Source organism: Mesoplodon densirostris, chromosome 6 (genome assembly GCF_025265405.1).
Source record: "Mesoplodon densirostris isolate mMesDen1 chromosome 6, mMesDen1 primary haplotype, whole genome shotgun sequence".
In the NCBI taxonomy this organism is placed as follows: Eukaryota; Metazoa; Chordata; class Mammalia; order Artiodactyla; family Ziphiidae; genus Mesoplodon; species Mesoplodon densirostris.
Window position 1 is genome coordinate 13,837,234 of NC_082666.1, and position 27,164 is coordinate 13,864,397.

The following is a 27,164-nucleotide window of genomic DNA, read 5'->3' on the forward strand; positions in this document are numbered from 1 at the left end:
ACGGGGCTTGTCACACGTGCTCTACCATCTTCAAAGCAGAATGGCTCACCAAACTTTAACTTTCCATAGTCCTCCTAGCCACTCAGTCCTTAGTTCCTTGCAGGAGCCACAAGCTCAAAAGGCTACAAGGCTAGCAGGCAACTTCAACGTAAGAGCCTGACAGCTGAAGGATTGGGGCAAAACTGGAGAATGGAAACCTTTTGGTGCTTCGTAGAACAAGCAGAGCCGATTATGGATGTGAGTGGGACCACTGAGGCTCAAACATTCCCTACTTCCCTGTGTGTGCTTTCTTGTTCCCCAATCATGGCCCCAGGTTCATACCACCAGATCTTAGGCCTTAGCCAGATGGACTACTTTTCTTCTTAAACTTATTTTTGGAAAAAAAAATTTTTTTCTACTGGGTAGAGATGAGTGGTCTCCAAAGGGTTTCGATTCCTTTCTGAGTCAGGTTAAGCCTCACTGGGCTCCGCTTTCAATTTCTGCAGGCTTGCCACTTGCTGAGTGCTCAGAGGTCCTCTGGTGATGCCCCCTCTATTTCAAGAGCCCCCAAAAATAAGTCGAGTGACTACAGATAAGTTTTTGGTACTTTCCAAAATTAAACTATTTCCCTTGGTAAATTTCCACCAAATGAGCTCATTAATCTGAAAACAGGATGTGGCACATGAGCAGGTTGCCTGCTCACTTACACTGGCCTGGGGCAGGGAGGAAGGGGGTGGGTGGGAGAGAGGTGGGAGCAGAGAAGGGCTTTTAGAGGTCCCACTGCACTGAGAATCAATGAATTTTTAAATCAGAGACTCAAAGCTCTAAATCCTTTTCTCTTAGAATTGAACCTGACCACAGAGGCCACCTCTGGTCAGTGTCCCACAGATTGCCTGTCTTGGAGGCCCTGAGACCCTCTGCTTGTCTGCAGGCAGGCGCCTCCCCTCCAGGTAGGACCAAGGCCCTCCTTTCTCCAGGAGGAGTCTATCCTGCAGCATCAGCTCCTCAGGCAGAAGCTGGGAGTTCTGCCCCAGGTGAGTGAGAGGCTTAAATACATCCCAGGTTAAAAACAAGCAACACCAAAGGAGTAAAACACAGTTCCCAACTCCAGTTGGTGTCAAGACAAAAAATGGGACCCTAATACATAGAGAATGTAATGGGTGCCTCTGAGCAACAAAAAGGAAACAAAACCAACAAAGTAGGCAGGCTCACTGCTTCCTCAGCTAACAGTCCTGCAGATGTTAGGTCTTGATGGAGAAGGAGCCTTTATCAAATTCACAAAAATAAAGGTTGTTTGTACCTTTTAGACAAAAATTCTATCCCAACACTAAGTACCATAACTATTTTGATTGATATACACAAAACTCATAAGGAATAAGTGGCTGTGTGTGTGTTTAGACAAAACCAGAAACAGTTTCTGAAAACACCCAGTGTTGTGGAAGCGCCGTGCCTTCAGAACCGCTGTTTACACCTCTTCGCTGATTGCTCCAACCCAATAAGCTTGGACGAGCCTGACACTGTGCTAGGATCTTTGCAGGAATCTAAGAGGGCTAAGACTTGGGTTTTGCTGCTGCTCGCCCCACCCCACGCGGGACTGCAGGCAGGCAGGGGACAGGATGGGGGTTCAAGTCCCAGGTCCGTGTTCGTTTAGTCTGCGAATACTTTGAGTCCCACACACGAGCCAGGAACTCGCGCGGGGAGAAGGAGAACAGAAGGTCAGTCTTCAGTGGAAAAACAGTCTGCGACGCCGTGGATACCGCCCCGGGCCTACTTTCCCCATCGGGGAGCGCTCGCCCCGCCCCCGAGGCCGCCTCGGAAAGGCGGCTCCGGCTGCAGGAACCGACCCCGGGTTTGCCCTCCCCGGTTTCCGCCGCCTGGGCCGAGTCCTCGCGCCACCGGAAGCTCCCGCCGGACCGCTGGGAGGCGGCGGCGGCGGCGGCGGCGCCAAGGTTGGTTGCACTGCACCCCGCCCCCACCCGCCCCGGGACTGCGGAGGCTCCGGGCCGCCGCCCCAGCCCTCCCCGCCCGGGACAGCCCGGCTCCAGCTCTCTGGGGCTGGGGTTGCCCAAGTGCGGGCCACCCCCCCGCGCGCGCCTCCGGGACCTGGAATCCCGGCTGCAGAGCCCTGCCCGGGACTCGCTGCCCCCGCCCTTCCTGCGGGCGCCCGGGGCAGCCCTGCGGTGGCTTATCCTTGAATAGTCGCGGGCGCCGCTCTGCTCCCATCGCTGCGCACGCATCCGGAGATGTGGCGGTGGCGAGACGGCCGTCACCAGCCCGCGGGGGGCGCACGAACGGGGCTGGGGGCCACGGACAGGTCATCCGGCATCACTGAGCCGGGCGGGGGGGATTGTGCTCCAGCTGCGGGACGCGGTAGGATCGCAAAGCTGGGAGCCCAACCTCATCCTGGGGCGGCCCACCGGGACTCCCAGGGAAAGTGGGGTCTGGTCCCGCTGCGCCCCGAAGGACAAGTGGAAGGCTGGGGAGACGCGGGTGTGCAGCGCAGAGACTCCGCGTCTACGGGCCCCGCGGGTGGGGCCGCGGAGATGGGGCTGGTGGCGGTTCAGAGTGGAAGAGAAGGGGGTCAAGGAGACACAGGGAGGAGCAGCCACAGAAGTGGGGGCGGGGGGGAGCACGGAAGGGGTGCAGGAAGCCACAGCAAGGAAGGGAACTGGAAAGGAGGCGCCAAGAGGCGTGTCAGGTGCTGGCCACAGGGCTGGTTGGATAGGAACTGGGACAAGCCCCGGGCATTTGGCAACCTCGACCTTGAGAACCTTGGGGAGATGGTTCCATGGAGATTGGAGTGATGATGCAGAGCGCCCGTGTAGACAGTATTTTCTAGAAGTTATGTTAAAGTGAGAAGGTGTAGATGCTGGAGAGGAAGGTGGAATGAGGGTAAAGGGCGTTTTAAAGCACCATGTGTGGTTAGAACACAGGCTCAGGGCTCCCGAGTCCCCGCTCACTATCGGGGAGTCCTTGGGCATGTCACTGAACCTCTTGGGGCCTCAGTTCCCTTTTCCGTAAAATGGGGATGAAGATGACAATACCTGCCTCATAGGGTTCACGTGAAGATTAGATGAGATGGTGCCTGTAAAAGCACTTAACACAGCACTAAAAGTACCTGTTACTTTTCACTTGTAATTATCAGAGCAGCTTGCGCATATTTTGCTGCTGATAGGAGGGAGCTGGGAGGCATTGAAGACAGAGGGGAGAGAAAAGGGAGCAGAGAGAAAGGGACCCAAGAACTTGGATGGAGAGAGAAATCTTGGGTTCCTGTGCCAAACCAAGGGAAGGAGGGAGCAGGTGGGGACGCAGGGAAGTTTGCAGGTTTGGGGTATGTGGTTAAGTGAGTGGCTTTCTGATAGTCTTTCTCTGAAGTAGGCCTCAAGGTCGTTTGCTGAGAGGGCCAGGTCAGGGCTGGCCCAGGTGAGGGTGGAGGTCCTGATTTCCACTGCAGCCAGTAGGGTAGGGTGCCATGCCCTCTTTGCCAGCAACCCCTGGCAGACTCAGCATCGCTCCCGGGAAGGTGGACAGTTGAATTTACTAGGGTCAGAGGACAATGTCTGACCTGCCTTGCCCACTTGTGAGGCTCATCTAAAGTTGATGGATGTGAAAACACTATATAAGCATAACTTACCATTTTAATCTTTCTTCGTGACCTTGAGGAGCTGGAAGGGCTGTGGCCATCATCAATATCAAAGCTTTTCGAGCACTTCACTTGGGCCGTGCACCATGCCATGCTTTCACCCATGATCTCATTTAGTTATTACAAGTCAGGTGAAGTAGGTATTAATATTAACCCCATTTTGCAGATGTAGAAACTGAGGTGCAGAGAAGTTACTGACCTTGTCCCAGGACCCACAGCTAGTAAGTGATGAACTCAGGATCCCAACTCAGATCTGTTAGACCTCAAAGCCTGTGATTTGAAACTACTATGAAAGTTTGCAAAACCCTTAGTAGCAACCCAGCAGAATAGAAAGATGTGGAGTGATCATCTTTTCCATTTGGTAGGTGAGAAAACAAAGGCTAGAAGCTCTGACTCCACCCTGGGCTCTGTAGGCTCCACCAAGCTGCCTTGTTTTTGCCTCTCTTGAATGGGAGGAAGAACACAGAGCTTAGAGTCCTACAGACCTGGTGGTCATCATGCTGTACCACCAGGTGCTGGGTGACTTTGGACCAGGCATCTTGCTCCTCTGTGCCTCCACATGCCTGCGGAATTCCTAACAGGTTGCTCTAAGGAATAGGAAGGAAAACGTTGCCTGGGGCATGGTAGATGTGCCAGGAGCCACGCTTCCCACACAACCATGGATCTGCATCCCACTTGGCTGCTGAGACCAACTCCTCGTGACTTTGTATTTATTTAGACCTTTGTTCTCCTCAGGGCCAGGAAGTGGTGGCACCTGATCCGAGTCTGTGGCCACCTATGACTTCCTGAGTGGGGCCGTGGAGGTAGGGCCCTGAGCAGTCCATGGTCCTGAGGCCTTGGACTTCAGAGGGGAGGGCCAGGTGTCACACATACTGATGAAGAACGCCACGGGCAGGGCTGGGCCATCAGAAGCCTTCCTGCTGGCCTTGGCCATGGGGTCCCAGAAGTTTAGACCCCAGAGAAGTCTTGGAGAGAATCCTGTTGCAATTCCTCTTTTTTTTTTTTTTACAGATGGGGTAACCGAGACCCGCTGTGCAAAAGTGACTTTTACCTAAGATACTCTGGACAGGGCAGAGCTAATATGCATGGAACTTGCATTTTTGGACCTGACTCCAGAACCCTGGGGATTTCCACTGGGGCAGTGAACACCCACACCGAGTATCCTAGGCTGCTCGGAGGTTCCAGGGAACATAGACAAGTCACCGACTGGGGCTCTCTCTGCCCCTTTCCCCTGGGGAGGAAGTGGAGGAAGCCAGTGGCAGCCTGAGGTCCTCCGACAGGGGAAACTAGCTGTGGTTCCTAAAAGTCCGTGACATGGTTCTTTTTTCTCTCTGACTCGCCCTCCCCTCCCTCTTGCTCAAAAGAATGACTGGACACTCCTAGAGCCTGCAGTCACCATCCAGGGGATTTTTTTCACCACAAAGGGTAATTCCTGTCTCATCCCTGCTGTGACTCAGCTGTGACGTTGAACCACACAAGCCAGCGAGAAGATAAAATCATCAGACTCCTGCTCATCAGAGAGGGTGGCCCGGCCAGCACTCACCTCTTCTCCCAACACAGACTCCACGGAGCTGGTCCCCTCCCCAGAGGAGCTTGAACAGGGCCCCCCCACCAGCCAGCCTGGGACCCCAAGATGGCCTCTGGCTCGGCCAGCAGCCCCCGCCCGGCCCCCGATGAGAACGAGTTCCCCTTTGGGTGCCCCCCCACCGTCTGCCAGGACCCACCAGAGCCCAGGCCCCTCTGCTGTGCCGTCTGTCTCTCTGAGAACGTGAGGTGAGGGGTCGGAGGAGAAGAGGCGGGTGGGACGGAGGTGCCAGGGAGGGACCCATCACGGGAGGCAAGGGTGAGAGGAACCGTGGTTTTGGGCAGGTGACTTCACCTCTCTGGACTCAGCTTCCACACCTGTTCCTCGCGGTCCCGGACACTGCCCCATCTGACTGTTGGTGGAAGGAGAAGTAGCCACAGACAAACGTCAGCTCCCTTAGCAGAAGGCCATCCGGGGTCAGGGGGAGAGCCTCTGGGTCCAGCTGGGCTACTTACTGTGTGGCCTGTGCAAATTGCTTGATGTCTTGAAGACTCAGCCTCCTTGTCTGTAAAATGCCTGTAAAGTGATTTTCTACCTCCCAGGATTGTTACAAGGCCCAGTCAATAACATTCCAAAAAATTCTTGTAATAATGAATATAAACTCCCTGGTAAATGACAAACTGCTGTACAAATATATCTTCTTCCACAATATCACCCATCACCTCAGACTGTTTGCTGGGAATGCTTTTAAAGGGGACAAAAATATCTACTATATTCATGTATTATATATTTATATATGTATATATAAAATATGTATATATTTGCATATAAATATCTATATATAATGCACACACTTTGCATGTTTATAAAATATACGTATATAATTTACATTGTGTATTATATATTAAAATATGTGTATGTTTATATTTAAAATATAAATAACTCAGGTGTGACATCAATATGATCATCAGTATCCCACCTTAAGCAACTATTATGTACCAACTGTGTGCCAAGCCCTCTTTCCTTGTGTCTTCAGAAGAGCCTTGGAAAGGTGGATACTATTATTACCCTATTTTACAAATGAGGACAATGAGGCCTAATGGACAGATGAGGTCAGTTTGCCCCAGGTCAGTTTCCTGGCAGATGTGTTCTTAAACTGCCGTGCACCCCCAGCATGACCTTTGTTTGGGACTTTACAGTTTAAGAAGGTGGGAAACTTCTCAGGCAAGCTTGAGGAGTTCCAATGCTTTCACAAAGGAGGAGGCTGAGAGAAGGAGGGGAGAGGTGGTGGTGAAAAGGGCACGTGTGGGGGAGGAGAAAAGCTTGACTGGTTTTACCATCCTGGCTTCATCTCAGGCTTTTGCAATGGGTCTCTTGGCTTCCTTCGCTGTTCTTCCAAATCCTGGCAGAGGCGGGAGAGGGATCCAGGCCTGAGGCCTGAAGAGCTCTGCCCAGCTCTGCCCCTGCCTCACTCGACCTTGGTTGATCCATACGTCTTCTGAGGCCTCATTCTCCTTCCTGTAAAATGGACCTGACCAGTGGCTCTCACTGAGGATCAGATGGCTTGGGAGCTTTGCTAAAGCACATAGGCCCATGTGTCACCCCATTCAGAGTCTGGCACCCACTCCTGGTTAAGAACCTCAGGCTAGGTGTTCTCGGAGGTCCCTTCTTATTCTGAGAGGCCATGGTCATCTGTAATTACTAAAAATAAGAGACCAAAATAAAATAGAGGAAGCTGAGAAGAACTAATATAGCTGCACATCCACAGTCCTTTGTCTGAACCCCTGGGGTCAGATGTAGTTTGGAATGCAGAAGTTTTTCAGATTTTAGAAAAGCAAGTCAGTGCATTACTATGTAATTCTTCCAGCGGGGATTGGGGATGCACCTTATAATTAAGCAATGAATATTTCTGCAAACATAAATATTCACACTAAGTGGGATAAGTAGGGGCTTTAATAGCCTCTAGTCAGTTCAGATCAGGTTTGGCTGCCAGAGAAGCTCACTGCAAACTACAGGAAAACATTGGTTTGGGAATGCTGGGTCTGGGATTGTGGAGCTGCGTGCTCATTGATGTCAGCTGCCACACTGGGCAAGGCCTACGCTTTTGGAACTCTGGGGACGGAGGTTGGTGCCATGGAGTCGTGAATGCCTCACTTAGTGGCATTTGTTCATGTGTCCCCAGGAATGGTGAAGATCGGATTTGTCCCAAATGCAAAGGGGATGACACACCATCCGAAAGGCCAGGAAGCCTTCTGTCTCAGGAGCAGGTAAGTTGGCACTGCCAGGAAAGACTGTCTGTCATTTGTCTCTGTTGGCAGGGGAAGAGGCCAAGTAGGTATCTGCCCACCTAGTCCCTGCCAGATGGCTCCTTCTTTGTCTGAGTCTAGACTGAATTCATTTTTGTCAGCAGTGAGGAGACTGACACTCGCGGTGGGGAAGCAACTTGCCCCAAGCCACCTGGCCGACCTGTGACAGACTCAGGGTGAAAACAGCATCTAGACAGGGGTCAACACACCACAGCCTGCGGGCCCAACTCAGCCTGCCACCTGTTAGTACAGCTTACGAGCAAAGGATGGTTTTTACACTTCAAAGGTTTCTAAAAATTGAAAAGAGGATGAGATTTTGTGACACATGAAAATTATAAGGCATTCAAACTTCCAGGTCCCTAAATAAAGTTATATTGGTTCACAGCCACAACTCACTCATGTATATATGCCTTGTGTGTGGCTGCTTTTCTATTTATAATATTTATTTATTTATTTATTTATATTTATTTGGTTGTGCCGGGTCTTAGTTGCAGCAGGCAGGCTCCTGAGTTGTGGCATGCGAACTCTTAGTTGCGGCATGCATGTGGGATCTAGTTCCCTGACCAGGGATCGAACCTGGGCCTGCTGCATTGGGAGCATGGAGTTTTATCCACTGTGCTACCAGGGAAGTCCCTGTAGCTGCTTCTGTCCTAAAACAGTAGAGGTGAATAGTTGCAACAGAGGCCTCACAGCCCAAAATATTCACTATCTGGCTCTTGACAGGAAAAGTTGGCCAACTCTTGACCTAGACAGTTCTTTCTGGCCCTGTTTGCCCTCAGACAGGGACAGGCCATCCTCATCTCACTTCTCTGGCTCTGCCAAACCATGCTTCCAGGTATAAGATGCAACTCTGGTAGTGTGAGGGGCCAAAGAGATACCCTCAGGCATCAGTTTAGAACCCCAGCTCTTCTGAGCTGGGGAAGAACCCTCTCAGGTCATCTGTCCAGCCCAGAGGTTCCCACATGTTTACCAGCCCTGGTCCATTCCCACCAGTTCATGACAAAAATGATAAAAAAAAAATAAGGAAATTGTCATGAGTTTTTCTTATAAAACTAAATTCTTTCCATTTATAGAGTCAACCTTTACTCTGAGATGATGCCCTTCCTATTCATGTCTTTGTATAAAGGAAATGATCGTGATTGGTGATAGAATTCGGGGTAAAGCCTTTATTTAGTAAAATTTTAAAATGGCAATCTTTATGTTAATCTCCTAATTTAAAAAGCAAACAAACTGGTATTGGTCTGTGAATCCAAAGCTTTAAGAATCCCTGCTGTAAATCTAACCCCTCTTACACATGGGCCCCGACACCCACAGGGGCGTCTCATTGCAAAGCTCCCTCATGACCAGGGTCTCGCCAACTTGGCCACCAGCACTGTCCACACTGTGAGGCACCGGCTCCTTTCAACCAAAGCTCCACCCTTGCCTGAACCATGGCCCAGGGGTCAGGAGCCTGGTGTCTGAGGATGGCTCTATAATTCAGTGCATGGCTGAGATGACTCCCCTGTCCCCACCTGTAAAATGAAGATGCCAGGTTGACTGTGCAGGGTCTTTCCAGCACCTGCAATGTCCCACTGCCAGTCAATGGCTGACAGGGCGGCTCTCCCTCCCACTGTGGAACCAGAGGCAGGCAGGTCTCCACACCTTCTTACCCCTTCTCCGCTCTGGCCCCTCTCCTGCGGAGAGTTGGAGGAATTTCCTGTCCCACCAGAGCTGTTTTTTTTTTTTTTTTACAACTTTATTGGAGTATAATTGCTTCACAATGGTGTATTAGTTTCTGCTTTATAACAAAGTGAATCAGTTATACATATACATCTGTTCCTATATCCCTTCCCTCTTGCGTCTCCCTCCCTCCCACCCTCCCTATCCCACCCCTCCAGTCGGTCACAAACCACCGAGCTGATCTCCCTGTGCTATGCAGCTGCTTCCCACTAGCTATCTACCTTACGTTTGGTAGTGTATATATGTCCATGCCTCTCTCTCACTTTGTCACAGCTTACCCTTCCCCCTCCCCATATCCTCAAGTCCATTCTCAAGTAGGTCTGTGTCTTTATTCCTGTTTTACCCCTAGGTTCTTCATGACATTTTTTTTCCCCTAAATTCCATATATATGTGTTAGCATACGGTATTTGTCTTTTTGAGGGCTTTCCTGTCTTCTTGTCAGCAACCCTCTCCCCCCGCAGGTCCTCAAGGGAATAATAGTAAGGATCCAGTGCATTTCCCCAGAACTTTCTACTCTACAATGTGGTTACGAGCTAATAGGATTAACACCCATGGAATAAATTTCCAAGCCTCCCTATTTGAGCATCTTTGTACTCCACCCTCGAAAGAGAGGACATGGGCTAGATGCTTTCTAAGGCACCTGCCTGTCTGAAGGTATCAGGACTATTGTTTTGACTTGTTTTTTTCTTGCCTCTTAACAAAATGAATACAGATTCATTGTACAAATCTTAGATAACATAAAGATGAGATATTTTAATATCTCTCAACCCAGTAGTCTTAATTTTTTCATCTTTGTTAATGTGAAATCAGATGAAGGTAGAAGCATTCTGATTAAAGGGGAGCCTGGAGCCCTGTCCTTTTGGTTACCCCACTTCCTTCTCCTGTCCCAGGCCCTCAGAGACACTGGGGATTCCTAGGGCCCTGCAGAGCACAGTTTGAAACTTGCTGCCTTAAACCAAATGAAGTGACTCTTATGATGGAATTACAGGCACTGGAACAGGCTACAGAGTGGGAGGAGGGTACACCCCCAGTGGAAAGCTGGGGGGTGGCGTGAGCCAGTGGTCTGACACCTGCGCAAAGCCACAAGTGGAAAGACCAGGGACTCCTTCAGCTTCTGACCCAATGGGAACTTTGGGGGGACTTTTGACCAAAGGAAAGCAGCTGATTATAAATCAACACTTTGCATACGTGGTGATTCTGCAGTTTGTGCATCTGGGGAAACCTGGGAAGTGAAGGTGCGGTGGACAGGCCAGGCCGGAGACCAGCTGAGCTAAGCCCCGAGGTGCCCATTCTTGCAACACTTTCCATGCCATCTGCTTATCAGTTTGTCCCCCTCCTCTGACTTCATTAGATTAATGTCTCTCTAAGAAGTGTTCAAAGCCCTAGACCGATTAGCTCATGTAAGAAGCAGATATTAAAGGATAACTGTTGACCTGGTTAGAGACTTGGTTCTTGCCTAGAATGACCTTCCTACAGGAGTGACAATGAAGTAGGGGACGACCCGGTGGCTGGGAAATAGCAGTCAATTCTGTCTGCCTGAGACCCTGTGAATGGGATTGTTTCTCTCACTCTCTTCCCTCTGAGGTCACTCAGGAAGGTCAAAAGCAAGCTGGCATCTGCTGCCAGTGGCTTACAAGAGCGCCTTAAATTATTCTAGAATCAGAAAATGATAGGAGGTCAAGCTGTCTAGTCCAATTTCCGCTCTGTACTGGATTCCTGCCAAGTGGCTTTGTATCCGTCCAGTGACAGGGAGCTCATTACTGCACGAAAGCACCACTTCCACCATGGGGAACTAACTGTTGTACCATTTTCCTCTTTGTTTGTACTGAGCTGAAGTCTGTCTCCCTTGGGGCCACAAAAAGTAAGTCAGTCCGCCTCCTGTCCCCTGAGGCGGTCCTGAGTCTGTGGAAGGACGCTGACCACGTCCCTCTCGAGTCTCTCCTCAGCCTCTGTGCATATCTGTGTCCTTTGAAATGTAATGCCTGGGAATGAACCCCCTTACACTTCTGAGCTTGACAATTGCATCTGTAACCTTATCGATCCCGTGACATCCTGTGTCATGGGCAGTGGTGATACCCCTATTTCACCAGTGGCTAATATATCGAGGTGCAGTGAAGAGGTGTGCCTGCACCAGTCATACAGCAAAGGGGGGACAGAGCCAGGCTCCCACTCCTGCCCCTTAGGCTGCTGACATCTCCTCTCTGCTGCCTCCAGATGGTGGATCACCCCCAAATGTTTTACACAGGTTTAAATACACAGTCAGCCTTAAGTGCTGGAATCCACCAAATGCTGTGGAAACAGGAATGGGCAAGACTACTTTCAACTAGGGGAATCAGGCAGGACTTCCTGGAGGAGGTGGCAGTCGAGCCAAGCAGAGGTTGCCAGAAAGGAAACTGACTCAGGTACAGAGGTGGGCAGGAACTGGCGAGCGGACCGAGTCCACCCTGTCACTGTAGAGTGCCTCTCCCTCAGCACTAGCTGAGACCCAAGCAAAAACAGCCCCTCCAGGCATCCAAGACCTTGGCCAGCCTCAGTGCCCAGCACAGCAGCGTGGGAAGTGCCTGGCACATTGCAGACCCTCCGCTCTGTGCAGTAGCTTCACGGAGGCAGCTCTCATGCTCCCGGCACCCTCTTGACACTTACATTCTTGGAGGCCCCCAGGTCCCCAAGTGGGGGCCCTTTGATGGAGCTCTCTGCTGACCCCGTCACAAAGGGCCTGGGTAAGCAGGGAAGCTGGGAACACCACACACCCCCAGACTTCTCGGACGTGGACAGAAGGACAAGTGTTCCCTCAGGGCTGGGATTTTGTTTTCTCTGTTTCCTCCTCAGAGGAAATTCCACTGCGAATTTTATTTTTAGCAGTTTGCAAGCAATGAGACCGCTCACACAGGGGCCTCCTGTGGCACCAGACAGGCACAGGCTTGGCTCAGGACAGATGCCCCGTTCTTCCTCTGCGACCCCAGCCCCTTCCCTCTCCAGTCCCCTCGGTCCCTGGGCTTCAGATGAGGCTACCCTTTAGTCAAGGTGAGGACTCCTGGTGAGGAGGAAGGACCCTGGATGTAGATTCCTGGCCCCTGGCCTCTGCCACAGCCTCACCCCAAGCTTGCATCCTGCAAGTCACCGGCCATCTCTGAGCTTCAGCTTCCTCACCTACACGAGAGAGGCAGAACCTCAAAGCCCCGACCTCCTCCTCGTGGCCCTGGGAGATCTGATGGGGCCGTGCTCACGCAGGTGTGGAGAGAGCAGCAAGCCCAGAAGGGCTCGTAACTGGGGGACAGGAGACCCAGATTCAGTCGGCTTCTCACATGTGCAAGCTTGGTGTGCCGTGGAGCAAGCTGCTCGCCCAGGTTTCCCACCCTGTATTAAGGTGAAACTAATCCCCCCTGCCTGCCTCAGAGGATTATTGTAAGGATCCTATGAGGTAACCTGCAAAAATGCTTTGGTCCTGTATAAATACAAATGCATTTAGGGATGTTCCTTACCCCTACCCACCCCCAAGGAAATCCAGATGCGTGTATGTGACAGCCATTAGCAAAAGGAAAAAGATGTCCCAAGGGCAGTGCTTAATCCATAGGAATAATTTTGCTAATAATAGTACTACTACTACTAATCATGGGTAACATTTATTGAGTGCCGCGTCAGGCAGAATGTTGCTCCCCAAAGATGTCCACACGTTAATCCCCAGAACCTGTGAATATGTCACCTCACATGGCTCTATTAGTCTGCTCGGGCTGCCGTAACTAAGTACCACAGACTGGGTGGTGTGAACAACAGAAATCTGTTTTCTCACAGTTCTGGAGGCAAGAAGTTCTAGACAGAGTTGGTTTCTTCTGAGGCCTCTCTCCTTGGCTTGTGGATGCCCTCTTCTCCCAGCATCTCCCCATCATCTTCCCTCTGGATGTCTGTGTCCTAATTTTCTCTTCTTATAAGGACACCAGTCATATTGGAATAGGGTTCACCCTAATGACCTCATTTTTTTAAAATAAATTTTTATTTATTTATTTATTTATTTATTTATGGCTGTGTTGGGTCTTTGTTTCTGTGTGAGGGCTTTCTCTAGTTGCGGCAAGTGGGGGCCACTCTTCATCGTGGTGCGCGGGCCTCTCACTATCGCGGCTTCTCTTGTTGTGGAGCACAGGCTCCAGATGCGCAGGCTCAGTAATTATGGCTCACAGGCCTAGTTGCTCCGCGGCATGTGGGATCTTCCCAGACCAGGGCTCGAACCCGTGTCCCCTGCATTGGCAGGCAGATTCTCAACCACTGCGCCACCAGGGAAGCCCCCCTAATGACCTCATTTTAACTTAATTACCTCTTTTAAAGACTCTGTCTCCAAATACAGTCATGTTCATGGGGGCTAGGACTTCCCCATATGAATTTGGGGTGGGGAGACACTACTCAGCCCATAACAATGGCAAAAGGGACTTTGCAGATGTGATTAAATTAAGGATCTTGTGATGGGGAGATGACACTGGCTTATTTGGTGAGCCTATTGTTATCACAAGGGTCCCCAAAAGAGGGAGACAAGAGAATCAGAATCAGAGCGAGATTGGAAGATGCTCTGCTGCTAGCTTTTAATATGGAGGGAGGGACCCTGAGCCAAGGAATGCGGGCGGCCTCCAGAAGCTGGAAAAACAAGAAAACAGGTGCTCACCTTGGACCTCCAGAAGGGGCACGATCCTGCTCGCTTTTCGGACTTCTGATCTCCAGGTCTGTAAGATAATACTGGGCTGGGCAAAAAGTTCGTTCGGGCCTTTCCATGACATGAAAAACCAGAACGAACTTTTTGGCCAACCCAAAAAATGTGGGTTGGTTTTTTTTTTTTTTTTTTTTTTTTGCGGTATGCGGGCCTCTCACTGTTGTGGCCTCCCCCGTTGCGGAGCACAGGCTCCGGACGCGCAGGCTCCGGACGCGCAGGCTCAGCGGCCATGGCTCACGGGCCCAGCCGCTCCGCGGCATATGGGATCCTCCCAGACCGGGGCACGAACCCGTATCCCCTGCATCGGCAGGCGGACTCTCAACCACTTGCGCCACCAGGGAGGCCCCTGGGTTGGTTTTTTGTTGTTGTTTGTTTATTTATTTGGTTGCGCCAGGTCTTAGTTGCAGCTCACGGGTTCCTTAGTTGTGGCTCACTGGCTCCTTAGTTGCAGTACGTGGGTGGGCTCCTTAGTTGCGGCATGCATGTGGGATCTAGTTCCCTGGCCAGGGATCAAACCCAGCCTCCCTGCATTGGGAGCGCAGAGTCTTAACCACTATGCCACCAGGGAAGTCTCAGTGGGGGTTGTTTTAAGCCAATAAGCTTGTGGTATTTTGTTATAGCACGATAGGTCAGTCATGTCAGAATTTACATGTATTGTGGCATTTAATCCTCACCATAACTCTATAAGGGGGAGTTCTGTTATTATCCTCATTTTGCAGACTGGGAAACTGAGACATAGAGAAGTTAATAACTCTCCCAGGGCCACACAGCTAGTGTGTGAAGTGACAGAGATGCACTTTGCACCCCGACAGGCTGGCTCCAGAGCCCACCCCCTTAACCCTGGAAAGCACCCCAAGGAATGAGAGACTGTGTGACTGATGGTGGGACTCTGGGCAGCCTGGCTGGCCACCAGCAGCCTCTCAAGTTACCCCCTGCCCCTCCTCTGCCAGACGTGAGAGGCTGGTCCCAGCCCACTCCCATTGTACATGGTAATAAGGATGCCCGCTCCACCCATGTAGCACTTGCCAGCCTGCATGGGCTTTCATTGCACAGACACAGCACCACAGGGCTCAGCTGCCAAAGGAACACGTGCCCCTCCACCTATGGGCGATTCTGGACTCCCGCCGTTAGTTTTATCACTTTCACTTTTTACCTCCCTCTGACTCTCACTTCAAACATATACCGTTAGAAACTGCAGAGGATTTGAATCATGGGCTCGTAGGGAGTTTCAGGGCCTGAGAGATGGCCCCTCGTGCATTCGCCAGGTTCCTCACTGGCCTCAGGCCCTCCATCCTTCCCTCATGTCGGGAAGCTACCTGCTGGGAGAGGCTGCATCACAGGGCACTTTCCAAAGCCATTGCAGTCTCCCTGACAAGGCGACCCACCCCTCCCCAGTAAGACATCTGTTTTCTGTTCTTTATCGGGAGTAACTTGTGCTTGAAGCCCGGGGCAATGGGGCAAAGTGGGGCGTGGCCTTTTGCTGGGCTGTGCTCTGTGTCCCAATCCAACTGTACTCATTAAGCCCACAGCTCTCACTTATTTTACTTTTAGAGAATAATAACTAGTGTGGCTTTGTATTTGCTCAGCCCAAAAGACCTCTGTCCTCCCGTCCTTTCATCCAAATCTCCCTTCACATCACCCCATGAGGTTATTCTTAAAAACAACAACAAAGCTCTTGGAAAATCAAGATATTATTTACATGTAACAAAATTCACTCATTTTAAGTGTACAGATTGATGAATGCCGGGAAATGTATACAGCCGTGTGACCTGCAGTCAGGAGGATGAATGATTCTGCACCAGAAAAAGCTTCCTTGTGCCCTTGTTTAGTCAGTCTCCCCCAGCTGCAGCCCAGGAAGCCACTGGTCTATTTTCTGTCACTATAGTTTTGCCTTTTCTAGAATCTTGTAAGAATAGAATCCTAGTATGTAGTCTTTGGTGTTTGACTCTTTTCATTTAGCATGTTTTGAGGTCCCTCCATGTTATTGCACATATTAGTCATTTAGTCCATCTGACTGCTGAGTAGTGTCCTGGAGTATGGATATACCACACTTTGTTCATCCATCCACCAGTTGATGGATACTTGGATTGCTGCCAGTGTGGGCCTATTATGAGTAAAGCTGCCGTGAACATTTACATACACCCGGACATATTCTCACTTTCTCTTGGGTAAATTCCTAGGAGTGGAATGTGTGGGTTGTCCGATAACTTGATAGGCACGGTCTGTAAGTAAGTTACTTTGTAAGTATGATTTAACTTTATGAGATACTTCCATAGATTTTCCCAAAGCGGTTGTACCATTTTGCATTCCCACTAGCAACCTATGAGTGTTTCAGTTCCTCCACATCCTCACCAAAGCTCGATATTATCGTTCTTTGTAAATTTTAGCCATTTAGTGAGTGGACAGTGGCATTTCGTTACAATTTGCGTTTCTCTGATGACCGGTGATGTTGAACATCTTTACATAGGCTTGTCATTTGTATATCTCATTTTGTGAAGTATCTGTTCAGTATTTTACCCATTTTGTATTAGGTTGTTTGTCTTATTGAATTGTAAGAGTTCTTTATATATTCTGGATATAAGCCCTTTCCAGGTCTATGTCTAGGAAAAAATGTTCTCCCAGTCTCTCCTGGGCTTACACTTTTTTTTTTTTTTTTTTTTTTTGCGGTACGCGGGCCTCTCACTGCTGTGGCCTCTCCTGTTGCAGAGCACAGGCTCCGGACACGCAGGCCCAGCGGCCATGGCTCACGGGCCCAGCCGCTCCGCGGCACACGGGATCCTCCCGGACCGGGGCACGAACCCGCGTCCCCTGCATCGGCAGGCGGACTCCCAACCACTGCACCACCAGGGAAGCCCTGGGCTTACTCTTGATAAGAGATAGAGATATGGGGTAGGAAGATCCCTGGAGCTGTGCTGCTTCCTAGCTGTTCCTCCTTGAGTAAATCCCTGCCCCTCTGTGAGCTTCAGTTTCTTCATCAATCAAATGGGAACAAAAAACCGACCCTGCTACCCCCAAGTGTTGTTAGGGGCCCTAGGAAGAATTATGACTATGAAAGCATTTTGTAAACTCAGACTTATACATAGGTTAACAGTATTGTCAAGTTGCTTGTTAGGGGCCCTCACGGAGCCCCCAGACCAGTGGGGGCAACCAAAAAGTAAATGATGATTACAGGGCTGAGTGGAACATGTACCCTCAGGAGAGGTGGCAGCGCTTCCCAGGATCACAGCAGGGGCCCTGCTCTTGTTCTGAAGGAGGGTTACAGGACGGCTGAAGCAGAAGGAACAGCATGTGCAAAGTTTTGTGGCCCAGCCCAGCTCATGCCTGGTGGATGCTGGTGCTTTGCGGAGAGCCCCAGTGCCACTGGGACCCCCATAACATCCAGTGACATGGTTCTTATTTCCAGGATCACCCTGAGGTGGCTGAGGCTGGAGTTGGGTGTCCCTTTGCAGGTGTTGGCTGCTCCTTCAAGGTAAGCATCTGAGCGTGAGAGAGGAGATCTGTACACTACAGTCTCAGACCTTCCCACTCAGCCCCTCCGGGATGTTCCCACAACATCAAGCTACGCCTCTGGATGTACCTTACATGACTTTCCCAAGCAACAAAATCACTAGTAAATCATCTTCATACTCAGGGGCGTTCTTCTTAATGTCTCACCTGGGCATTGTAGCATCACAAAAATGACCACCGCCCGCACCCCCAAAAACCCCTTTGCTTCTCTCCATGGTCCTGAATCATCAGTGTGCTCAAGGCCATGGCAGAATTGTTGCTCTGGAGGCTGGGATGGACACAGCTCACCATGGGTATGTCTGATGCCAGGGTCCTTCTCCAAATCCCTCTTGCTGTACACTTCCCTTGGCCGGGTGAATGGATATGACTTCCCTTGGCAGCCTTTGGTGGCAGGAGTCTCCACTGCTCCCTGGTCCTCCCTCCCCCTCTGTTTTCACTGATCAGCCCCACTCTCTTGGCAGGGGGGCCCAAAGTTCATGCAGGAGCATGAGGTCACCTCCCAGGCCACCCACCTGAACCTGCTGTTAGGGTTCATGAAACAGTGGAAGGCCCAGCTGGGCTCTGGCCTGGGGTCCGGACCCATGGCCCTGGAGCAGAATCTGTCAGACCTGCAGCTGCAGGGGGCTGTGGAGGCAGCTGGGGACCTAGAGGTGGACTGCTACCGGGCCCCCTGCTCCGAGAGCCAGGAGGAGCTGGCCCTGCAGCACTTCGTGAAGGAGAAGCTCCTGACTGAGCTGGAGGGGAAGCTGTGCGTGTTTGAGAACATTGTCGCCGTCCTCAACAAGGAGGTGGAGGCCTCCCACCTGGCCCTGGCCGCCTCCATCCACCAGAGCCGGCTGGACCGCGAGCACATCCTGAACTTGGAACGGAGGGTGAGCATGGGAGGCACGTTCACCCTCAAGGCAGCTCAGGCGCACACACCCCCGCCGCCCCATCTTGTCTCCAGAGCAGAGGACCAGCCTTCCTCCTAAGTATTCTCCCTGCACAGACCAGTCACTCCTCCTCCAAAAATATCTCTTCTGAATCCCAAAACCTTCTAGGAAGAGGACCGAGTCAGAAGTTATAGTCAAGGTCAAACTCCCCTGTCCAGTGCTTCCTTTCCTTTGCTTGAACTTCTGCAATAGACTATTCCCACCCCAAGCATCTCATTCCACAGCTGGACGTTTTGCACCGCTAGAAAGTTCTCCCTCATACTTAACTGAAATCAGCCTCCTGTGTCTTCCCTGCCCCTCGGGGCCCCCAAAACATCTGACTTCTAGCCCCCATGGAAGCCCTTCAGAGATGAGCAGTCAGTAATAATATCCTGATTGTTTCCTTCTTTAGGCTAAACACCCCCAGTGCCTTCACCACTTCATCAGAGCACATTGTTTCATGCTGTCCTCATATGTTCTGGCTCAGCCTCTAAAGGATTCCACACACTCAGAGTGGTGGTCCCAAACCACCAGATAATGCACTTCTCTGACAGTTCTTGGTTGCGCCAGACTGTCCCCTCCTTTGTTCCAGAGCTTATACTTTTCTTAATATAACCAGTCACAATGTTAATGTTGCTTTTTTTGGGGGGGGCAGCAACATTACTTCACCGTCTCATGTTGAGTTAGGCCTGGATTTTACTTCCAGGTCCACCATTAACTTGCTGTATAGATCTGAGCAAGTCACAGGACTGCAACTTTCCCATCCATAAAATTAGGGATTCAATTTTCTTTAAGGACACTCACTTCCATTCCTGACTTCCCTACCTGAGTACACCCAAGAATAAATTTGTATTCTTTCAAATGTCAGTTGAGGAACCTACCAGAAGAGCCAGGCACTGGGTTTGAGTGGCGAAGTAAAGGATTTATTTATGTAACTCTTGCCCCAGTTGGAAGGTGATGGCCTCCCCGAGGGCAGTGACTGTGTCTTCAGTTCGTTAACGAATTTCCTGGCTCTACTCTTACGTGCCAGGCACTGTGCAAGGCATGGACACAGATAAAATGAGCATGGACCCAGCTGTTGATAGGGGAGACCATCTATCCTGTTGGAAAGGCAGAAAAATTTATCTCAGATGGTTGTAAAGCCTCTATAAGATCGAAAATGAAAGAGAGAAACCAGCTGAGCTAGGGCAGTGGTTAAGTGTTTCGCAGAGGAAGAAGTCTGTGAGCCAGGCTCCTGACGGACGAACAGGAGTTGGCCAGTGGACAAGGAAGGGAAAGGAATCCCAGGCAGGAGGGACAGCATATACAAAGGCAGATGCACATGGCTGAGGGAGGCAAGGAAAGCAAATTCAGGGGCAGCTCTGTCTCTACATCCCGCTGTCCCCATCCCACCGCCAAGCTGGGTTCTGGTGCCCCTGGCTGAATGGGCTTCCCCGCCCCAGGTGGTGGAGCTGCAGCAGACCTTGGCCCAGAAAGACCAGGCCCTGAGCAAGCTGGAGCAGGGCTTCCGCCTCATGGAAGAGGCCTCCTACGACGGCACCTTCCTATGGAAGGTCACCAGTGTTACCAGGCGGTGCCATGAGTCAGCCTGCGGCAGGACCGTCAGCCTCTTCTCCCCAGGTAAGGCCTCCCCGGGGGCACAGACACCAGCTGGGGGAGGTGGGCGGGGGTCGGTGGGTGGGTGTTCCGCTCTGACAGGCGGGCTGTGTCCATTCAGGCCCCTGGCCCTACCAGGCCCGCAGAGGTAGGAGGCCCCTCCCCGCTCAGCCGCGTGGATCAGGGGCTGTTTGCACCAGGCATACCTGGACATCCGTCACGGTCTGCAACTAGGAATAAAATGATCTACGTTGTGTGGGTATCTGTTGTGAAAGAGAGTATGCTGTGAACCAAAGTTTGTGTAGATGCGAGGGAAGCCCAGGGTGACTTTCGCAGGTAAATACCATGGGGCCCTGCCCTCAGAGACCCCAGTGGTCTGAAATAAGACAAGTGGAGAACTCCTGTGTACCACTGTGGGGAGCTCGTGATTGAGTATTGTGTAAACTGGGGCAGTTCTTAGTCATTTCTGGGGCCCCTGGGCCTGGCACGATGTCTTGCATAAAGTAGGCAGTTACTGGGTTGTTGTTTCTCTTAATTAACTGATAGCTGTCTATGTAACAATGTGTATATTTGTGCTCCGATCTGTGTGCTTTTCCCCTGGCCTCACTCGTGTGCCTCTAAGTAAACGGGTGGGTCGTTAAGGAGGATTTCTGCCGATGGCAGTTTTAACCACCACTCACACCTGCTCCAGCCTCATGCCTTTCCTGGCCATCTGCTCCTCTGACACACCCAAGGTCAACAGTGCTGGGATTCAGAGGGGCATGGGAGCTTGCCCCACACCACAGAGCAGGCTGGGTCCCAAAGCCAGCCCCCTTTCCTCAGGAACAGGGACAGCCCCTTCAGGGGGTGGCCTCGCCTCCTACACGTAAGCTTTTTTGTCCTGGCTTCTTTCCAGAGAGGGAAAAAGCAAGCAGTGTCTCTGGCTTCCTGTTCTACCAAAACACAAGGGGCACAGATGAGTCAGACTGTCAGCCTGTCCCCTCCACTCCTTCCCGCACGCCCTCCACACCCTGTCCCCGTTCAGCCCCTCCCAGAAGGGCCCTCATGGTGACGGCTACTGGAACCCACACTCGGATGGCTCTTTCAGCTGCCCAGGGAGAGAGCCCACAGGCCCCTGGGCCTAATCACCAGGGGATGATTCATCCCGGGGGCCTTTGCCAGTGGTGGCCGGCAGCACTGTGAGCCGCCGCACTCTCTCCCAGCCTCCAGGAGACCCCAACCCCTTGGCCTAGGGCAGCAGAAAGAAGTCCATGTTGGGAGGTAGGAGGCCTGGCCCCTAATTCTGTCTCTGCCCCCAGTACACTGTGACACTGTGGCCAGCCACTTCCCCTTGCTGGGCTTGGGTTCCCGACTACAGAACGCAGGTTGGTTAAATCAGAAGTGTGATCCCAGGGCCAGCAGCATCTCTATCCCCTGTTAGAAATGCCAATTCTCAGTCCTCACCCCAGCACTACTGAGTCAGAAGCTCCAGGGGCAATCTGTGATTCTGATGGCCTTTGACAGCCACCAGGCCAGATGATCTCCAAGATTTGATGCTCTATAATGGAGAAGAACGCTGAGCTCCATCCCCAGATTTCATTTTTTTGTTTTTATTTTTTGGCTGCATTGGGTCTTCGTTGTGGTGCGCGAGATTTTCATTGCAGTGGCTTCTCTTGTTGCGGAACATGGGCTCTAGGCACGCAGGCTTCAGTAGTTGTGGTGCGCGGGCTCAGTAGTTGTGGCTCGTGGGCTTTAGAGCACAGGCTCAGTAGTTGTGGCGCACAGGCTTAGTTGCTCTGCAGCATGTGAGGTTTTCCCGGACCAGGGGTCAAAACTGTGCCCCCTGCATTGGCAGGCAGATTCTTAACCACCGTGCCACCAGGGAAGTCCCAGTTTTGTAGTTTTGAGCCATGACTTGGGCATGCCTAACTGCCAGTCCCAGTTTCCTCATCTGCAAAGTCCAGCACTCTCCAGCTGCCTTGGCGCTGACTCTGTCTTCCTCATTTCAGCTTTCTACACTGCCAAGTACGGATACAAGTTGTGCCTGCGGCTCTACCTGAATGGGGACGGGACGGGGAAGAGGACCCACATGTCCCTCTTCATCGTGATCATGAGAGGGGAGTATGATGCTCTACTGCCGTGGCCTTTCCGGAACAAGGTATGGGCCTGGGGGACAGTGGGGGTGGGGTGGAGGAAACTTCGGTCCTGGTCCTGATTTAGCCATGAACTTGCCTGTGTGACCTCGGCAGTCCCTTTGCCCTTCGTGCTGTCAGTTTCCCCTCATAAAACAAGAGCCTGAGTTCACATCTAGTAGCCAAGGCTCTTTGCTGCATTCTGAGTCTAGGAGCTAAAGTGTTTGGACCAGCGACCCTGGAAGACATGTAGAGATGAAGTTCACTTGGTGGCTGAATAAGGCAAACTTCTTGGAGGAGGTCCTGTGGGGATAGCCTGAACTGACAGCATTGTCAGAAAAAGGGAAGGAGGAGGCAGATGCCACTGCACACCTTTTAGAATGGCCAAACTCCCAGACGCTGACAACACCCAGTGCTGGCAAGGATGTGGTGCAACAGGAACTCTCACTCACTGCTGGTGGGACTATAAAATGGTAAAGCCACTTTGGAAGATAGTTTGGCGGTTTCTTACAAAATTAAACATTCTTGGATCATGTGACCCAGAAAATCACACTCCTTGGTATTTACCCAAATGCGTTGAAAACTTACATCCACACAAAACCCCTGCAGACAGATATTTACAGAAACTTTATTCATAATCGCCAAAACTTGGAAGCAGCCAAGATGTCCCTCAGTAGGTGAATGGATAAATAAGCTCTGGTAAATCTAGACAATGGAATATTATTCAGTGCTGTAAAGAAATAAGCTACCAAGCCATGAAAAGATATGGAGGAAGCTTAAATGCATATTACTGAGTGAAAGAAGCCCATCTGAAAAAGCTAGATACTGTATGGTTCCAATTATATGACATTCTGGAAAAGGCAAAACTGTGGAGATAGTAAAAAGATCAGTGGTTGCCAGGATTTCATGGAGGGGAGGAGAGATGAATAGGTGGAACGCAGAGGGTTTTTAGGGCAGTGTAAATACTCTGAATGATATTATAATGATAAGATTCACGTCCTTATACATTTGTCCAAACCCATAGAATGTACAATGCTAAGAATGAACCTTAAACTAGGGACTTTGGGTGAATATGATGCATCAACATAGGTTCATCAACTGTAGCAAATGTACCGCTTTGGTGTGGATGTTGACAGTGTAGGAGGTTGTGTGGGGATATGTACTTGGAAATCTCTGTGTTGTCCATTCAATTTTGCTGTGCACCTAAAATTGCTCTGAAAAATAAAGTTTGTTAAAAATGCTTAAAAGGGCCACCGGAGGTGGGACTGTGGCAGGGATTCCCCGCAGGTGAATGGCGGCAGCAAGGGAGTGGGGGAGGGAAGGGGAGGGTGTGGACTCCACACCTCAGCTGGGGTGGAGGAAGATAGGGCAAGCGGGTGGGGTGGAAGCGGTAGTGCCACAGTGGTCTGGCTATGAGTCACAAGGTCAGTGGTTCCCATATGTGCTGGGGGGATTTTCAAAATACTAATGACTGGGTCTCACTACCATAGATGGTGAGGCCTGAGCATCGGGAATTTTCAAACCTTCCCAGGGAATTCTAAAGTGCAGCCAAGTTTGAGAACTGCTGCCGTGGGCGATGGGCATTTCAGTGACGTGTGCCAGGGAGGAGGCTGTGTGTCACTTTGAGATCGTTGGCTTCTCGGAGGCACATAGGGCCCCTGTACAGACCAGAAGCTGGGTTCGTGTTTCAGGGTGTTGATTGCCATCCGCTCAGTGGAAGGCTTGTCTGCTCTTGCCTGGGAGGGTCCAGCTGTGTTTGAAGGATCAGGCAGACATCTCAGTGCAGGAAGGGACATCTTGGGTTATGGAGTCCAGCCTCCTTGTCCCGGCTTAGTCCCCCCTTTAGCCCCCAACAGCCACTGGCAGTGGCATCTGAATTCCCCCTTCCTGTTAGAACACCTGAGCTCTAATCATGGGACACTGCTGAAGCCTGCTCACGTACCAGGTGCTTCCGTTTCCAGGCTCTTCCTGTACGCCATGTGTGGTCCTTACATGTTTCTTTGACTCCTGATCCGTGTGAGCTCAGGGTTAGAGGGGCTGCACGGGTGACAGGCACAGACCCTGCCCCTGACCTCCCACTGGCCTCCGCCCCGCAGGTCACTTTCATGCTGCTCGACCAGAACAACCGTGAGCACGCCATCGACGCCTTCCGGCCTGACCTGAACTCAGCATCCTTCCAGCGGCCCCAGAGCGAAACCAATGTGGCCAGCGGCTGCCCGCTCTTCTTCCCCCTCAACAAGCTGCAGTCGCCCAAGCATGCCTACGTGAAGGACGACACCATGTTCCTCAAGTGCATCGTGGAGACAAACGCTTAGGGCAGGAGGGGCCGAGCAAGCCGCACCCGGGTCCCAGGGGAGCACCCGCTCAGACGGGGGTTCAGCAAGATGACTGAGGTCCTGCCCTTGGCGCCCAAGATCCCAAGGCACCGTGATGGGCCGCGGCTGGCATAATGTGAGCCGAGCTGACAGATTGACCGTGGCTAGCTATCACCTTAGTGTGGCAGGACCTTGGACTGGGCCCACAAAGGCAGAGGGTCCCAAAGGAGGTGGTGCAGGACTGATCCCCCTGCACTGACCATGCAGCACTGGAGCTCTGAGAGCCACCCGGCCCTGAATGTTGAGATGGACTCCGGCCAAGATGGGGAGGGTGTGGGGACCAGGCTGGGGCGTGGATGGGGAGCTGGAGGTGTGGGACCTCAGCAAAGAAGCTCCAGGGATGGGAAGGCCTCTGCAGGCCGCCATGGAGAGTGAGCTTGCTCTCGTCCTGCTTGGGATCAGAACCAGGACCAGGGGGTGGAAGTGACAGGGTGCCAGTGCGAATTCAATCTGTCCCAGCCTGGACCGAGTTCCCCAGCACTGGAGGTGAACAAGCAAAACCAGGGGGCTATGCTGCGGGGAGGGCATCAAATGGGGGGAGGGGTGGTTTTGAAGACCTTCATGGTTCCTTCCAGCCCAGAGTCTCTGACTCTAGGCCTCCTGGGCCAGATGAGGCCTAGTGCCGCGGGGGGTCTGGAAACATTCAGGTGCCCGATGCCCTCCAGTTTCCTGATTCACATTCAGTACTGCCAGGTGGGCTGAGCTGACCCGCACGGCACCTGCCACCCAGGGCCCGGCGGTCTGCTTGCCCTCCACGCAGAGCCACGCAGAGGCCCTGCATCCTGCGCCTCCCCCAGCTGAGTGCCCCTCCACCTCCTCCAGGTGAAACCAGGTCCCTAGCTCCCAGAGGCAGCTGGAAGGAGCGTGGAGAAGGAGAGGGGCACAGACTCTCCACGCTGCCTGCCTGGGGGCCCCACTCTCGGCCATTTCCAGAATCCCGTGTCGCCCGATGAACGAAGGCAACCACATCTCTAGTTGATGGATCAGGACCGCTGAGCCACCCGCAGATGTTGTCCTTTTATTTGTATAAAACCAAAGAAAGAATTTTTAAAAAATCTCTTTTGCACTTTTCATAAAGGGTCTGGTTGTGGGAGTTGGTGGTGACCTGTGAGCTCTGGGTGGTGCTGCCAGTTTTGCAGGTGGCATCCAAGGCTGGTGTGCTGGCAGGAACATGCCTCTCTGCCTCAGTCTTCTGTCTGTAATGGGGGAACCGCCCCAGCCCGCCTCCCTCGCTGAGTTCTGTGACCTCAAAGGAGATGCTACACAGGAGAGGCTAGAGAGAGAAAGGCCCGGGCACCACTGCCCACCTGGCCTGGCCTGGCCGCGGCCCATGCTTGTCTTCTCACCTTGGAGGTCCCTACACAACCAGTTCCTGTAGGGACCCTCGCCCGTCTTTCCAGAGCCCTGAGGCTGCACGTTGCCGCTCAGAGATGCATGGCAGGTCCCCCACTCCTCTCCCCACCAGGCTTCCCTGCAGCTTACTCTTCCTCTATTTGCCGAGGCTGTGATGGGCTTCACGCCTCACACCCTCAGGGTTCTCATCTGTGAAATGGGTCAGCAGCCTTGCCTGTCCTCTCTAGTCCAGCATTTGTGAGGATGCTGCTCACATAAGAGGTGATGGAGCAGCACGGCCCAGTGGGATCAGTATATCAGAAAACCCAGACCCACCCCTAGTCCAGACCTGGTATCCCATCATGCCTCAGCCTCTTCATTTACAAACACGGGGAAGCATCCTGCCTGGCCCTACCCAGCTCACAAAGTTTTCACGAGGCCCAAATATGATACCCGAGCCCTAGTGCTTTGTAGTGTAATGGCATCTTGCCACACGTGATAGGCTACAAACGTGTCAGGGCTTCTTTTTCTCGTCCCCGCTGCTGACAACCTGTCATGAGGCTGACTTGCTTCCTTGATGTGTGTAGAAAGAAAGGTCTGGCCCAGCTAGTGATGGGGACATCTGTCTCAAAGCTGGTGTCCTGGCCAAAAAAAAAAACAAAAACCAAAAAATCATCCCTACTCACTAAGCTAACAAGCGATTTGTGGGACAAGCACTACTAGGGACAAATATCACTCTGTGCCTTTCATCGCTTATATCTGATGGGAAAGGACACATACTCTCTTCAGACACTGTGAGCTGCAGCCAGTCTTTCGGTAAAGCTTTATTGAGACCTACTGTGCTGGCCCCTAGGGCGTGGGGAACGGTAAGATGTGCAGCCTACACTCAAGAAACTCTTAGTGCAGTGGGTGAAACAGGTATATAAGTAGCTCATTGAAGCTGATAGATAAGAGAGGCTCAGAGACAGCACAGGAACTCAGATCCGTTGGTTGAAGCGTGGAGGGCTTCCTGGAAGAGGTGGCCTGTAAACTCACCCTTAAAATTTTTTTTTTTTTTTTTTTTTTTTTTTTTTTTTTTTTTTTTTTTGCTGTACGCGGGCCTCTCACTGCTGTGGCCTCTCCCGTTGCGAAGCACAGGCTCCGGACACACAGGCTCCGCGGCCATGGCTCGCGGGCCCAGCCGCTCCGCGGCATGTGGGATCTTCCGGGATCGGGGCACGAACCCGTGTCCCCTGCATCGGCAGGCGGACTCTCAACCACTGCGCCACCAGGGAAGCCCCTTAAAATATTTTTGAGATGCAGAGGATAGGGGTGTGAGGGACAGTAAAGACCCAGAGATGGGATGCAGTCTTGCCCTCAGGTAAGGTCTGGGAGGCGGAACCGCGGAGAGGAAGGCAGGAAGACAGGATGGGCTGGAGCACAGAAGGCATCTAAGGTGGTCCCAACTGCCCGAAAGTAGCAGCA

At 51.9% G+C, this 27,164-nt stretch overlaps 1 protein-coding gene across 6 annotated transcripts; it reads left to right on the forward strand.

Moving 5' to 3' along the window:
* The first annotated feature begins 1,744 nt into the window (after positions 1 to 1,744).
* TRAF1 (TNF receptor associated factor 1) lies at positions 1,745 to 25,405 on the forward strand. Of its 6 annotated transcripts, none has more exons than XM_060101720.1 (8): positions 1,745 to 1,928; positions 4,634 to 5,395; positions 7,330 to 7,414; positions 17,272 to 17,337; positions 17,837 to 18,247; positions 19,729 to 19,906; positions 21,871 to 22,019; positions 22,206 to 23,142. In XM_060101720.1, the coding sequence occupies exons 2-8, from the start codon at positions 5,256 to 5,258 to the stop codon at positions 22,272 to 22,274; spliced, it is 1,098 nt and encodes a 365-aa protein (XP_059957703.1). In that variant the 5' UTR covers positions 1,745 to 1,928; positions 4,634 to 5,255; the 3' UTR covers positions 22,275 to 23,142. The 6 variants fall into 6 exon arrangements, with proteins under 6 accessions (XP_059957703.1, XP_059957702.1, XP_059957698.1 ...); XM_060101719.1 differs by lacking the exon at positions 22,206 to 23,142 and adding an exon at positions 24,090 to 25,405 and having other exon boundaries at positions 1,746 to 1,928; positions 4,987 to 5,395; XM_060101715.1 differs by lacking the exon at positions 22,206 to 23,142 and adding an exon at positions 24,090 to 25,405 and having other exon boundaries at positions 1,747 to 1,928.
* The last annotated feature ends 1,759 nt before the right edge of the window (positions 25,406 to 27,164 follow it).

Coding starts and splice junctions, on each gene's coding strand:
- TRAF1 (XM_060101719.1), top strand. CDS start 5,256: ATGGCCTCTGGCTCGGCCAGCAGCCCCCGCCCGGCCCCCGATGAGAAC. Junction 7,415..17,271: donor GCCTTCTGTCTCAGGAGCAG/GTAAGTTGGCAC, acceptor TCTTATTTCCAG/GATCACCCTGAGGTGGCTGA. Junction 19,907..21,870: donor CGTCAGCCTCTTCTCCCCAG/GTAAGGCCTCCC, acceptor TCCTCATTTCAG/CTTTCTACACTGCCAAGTAC.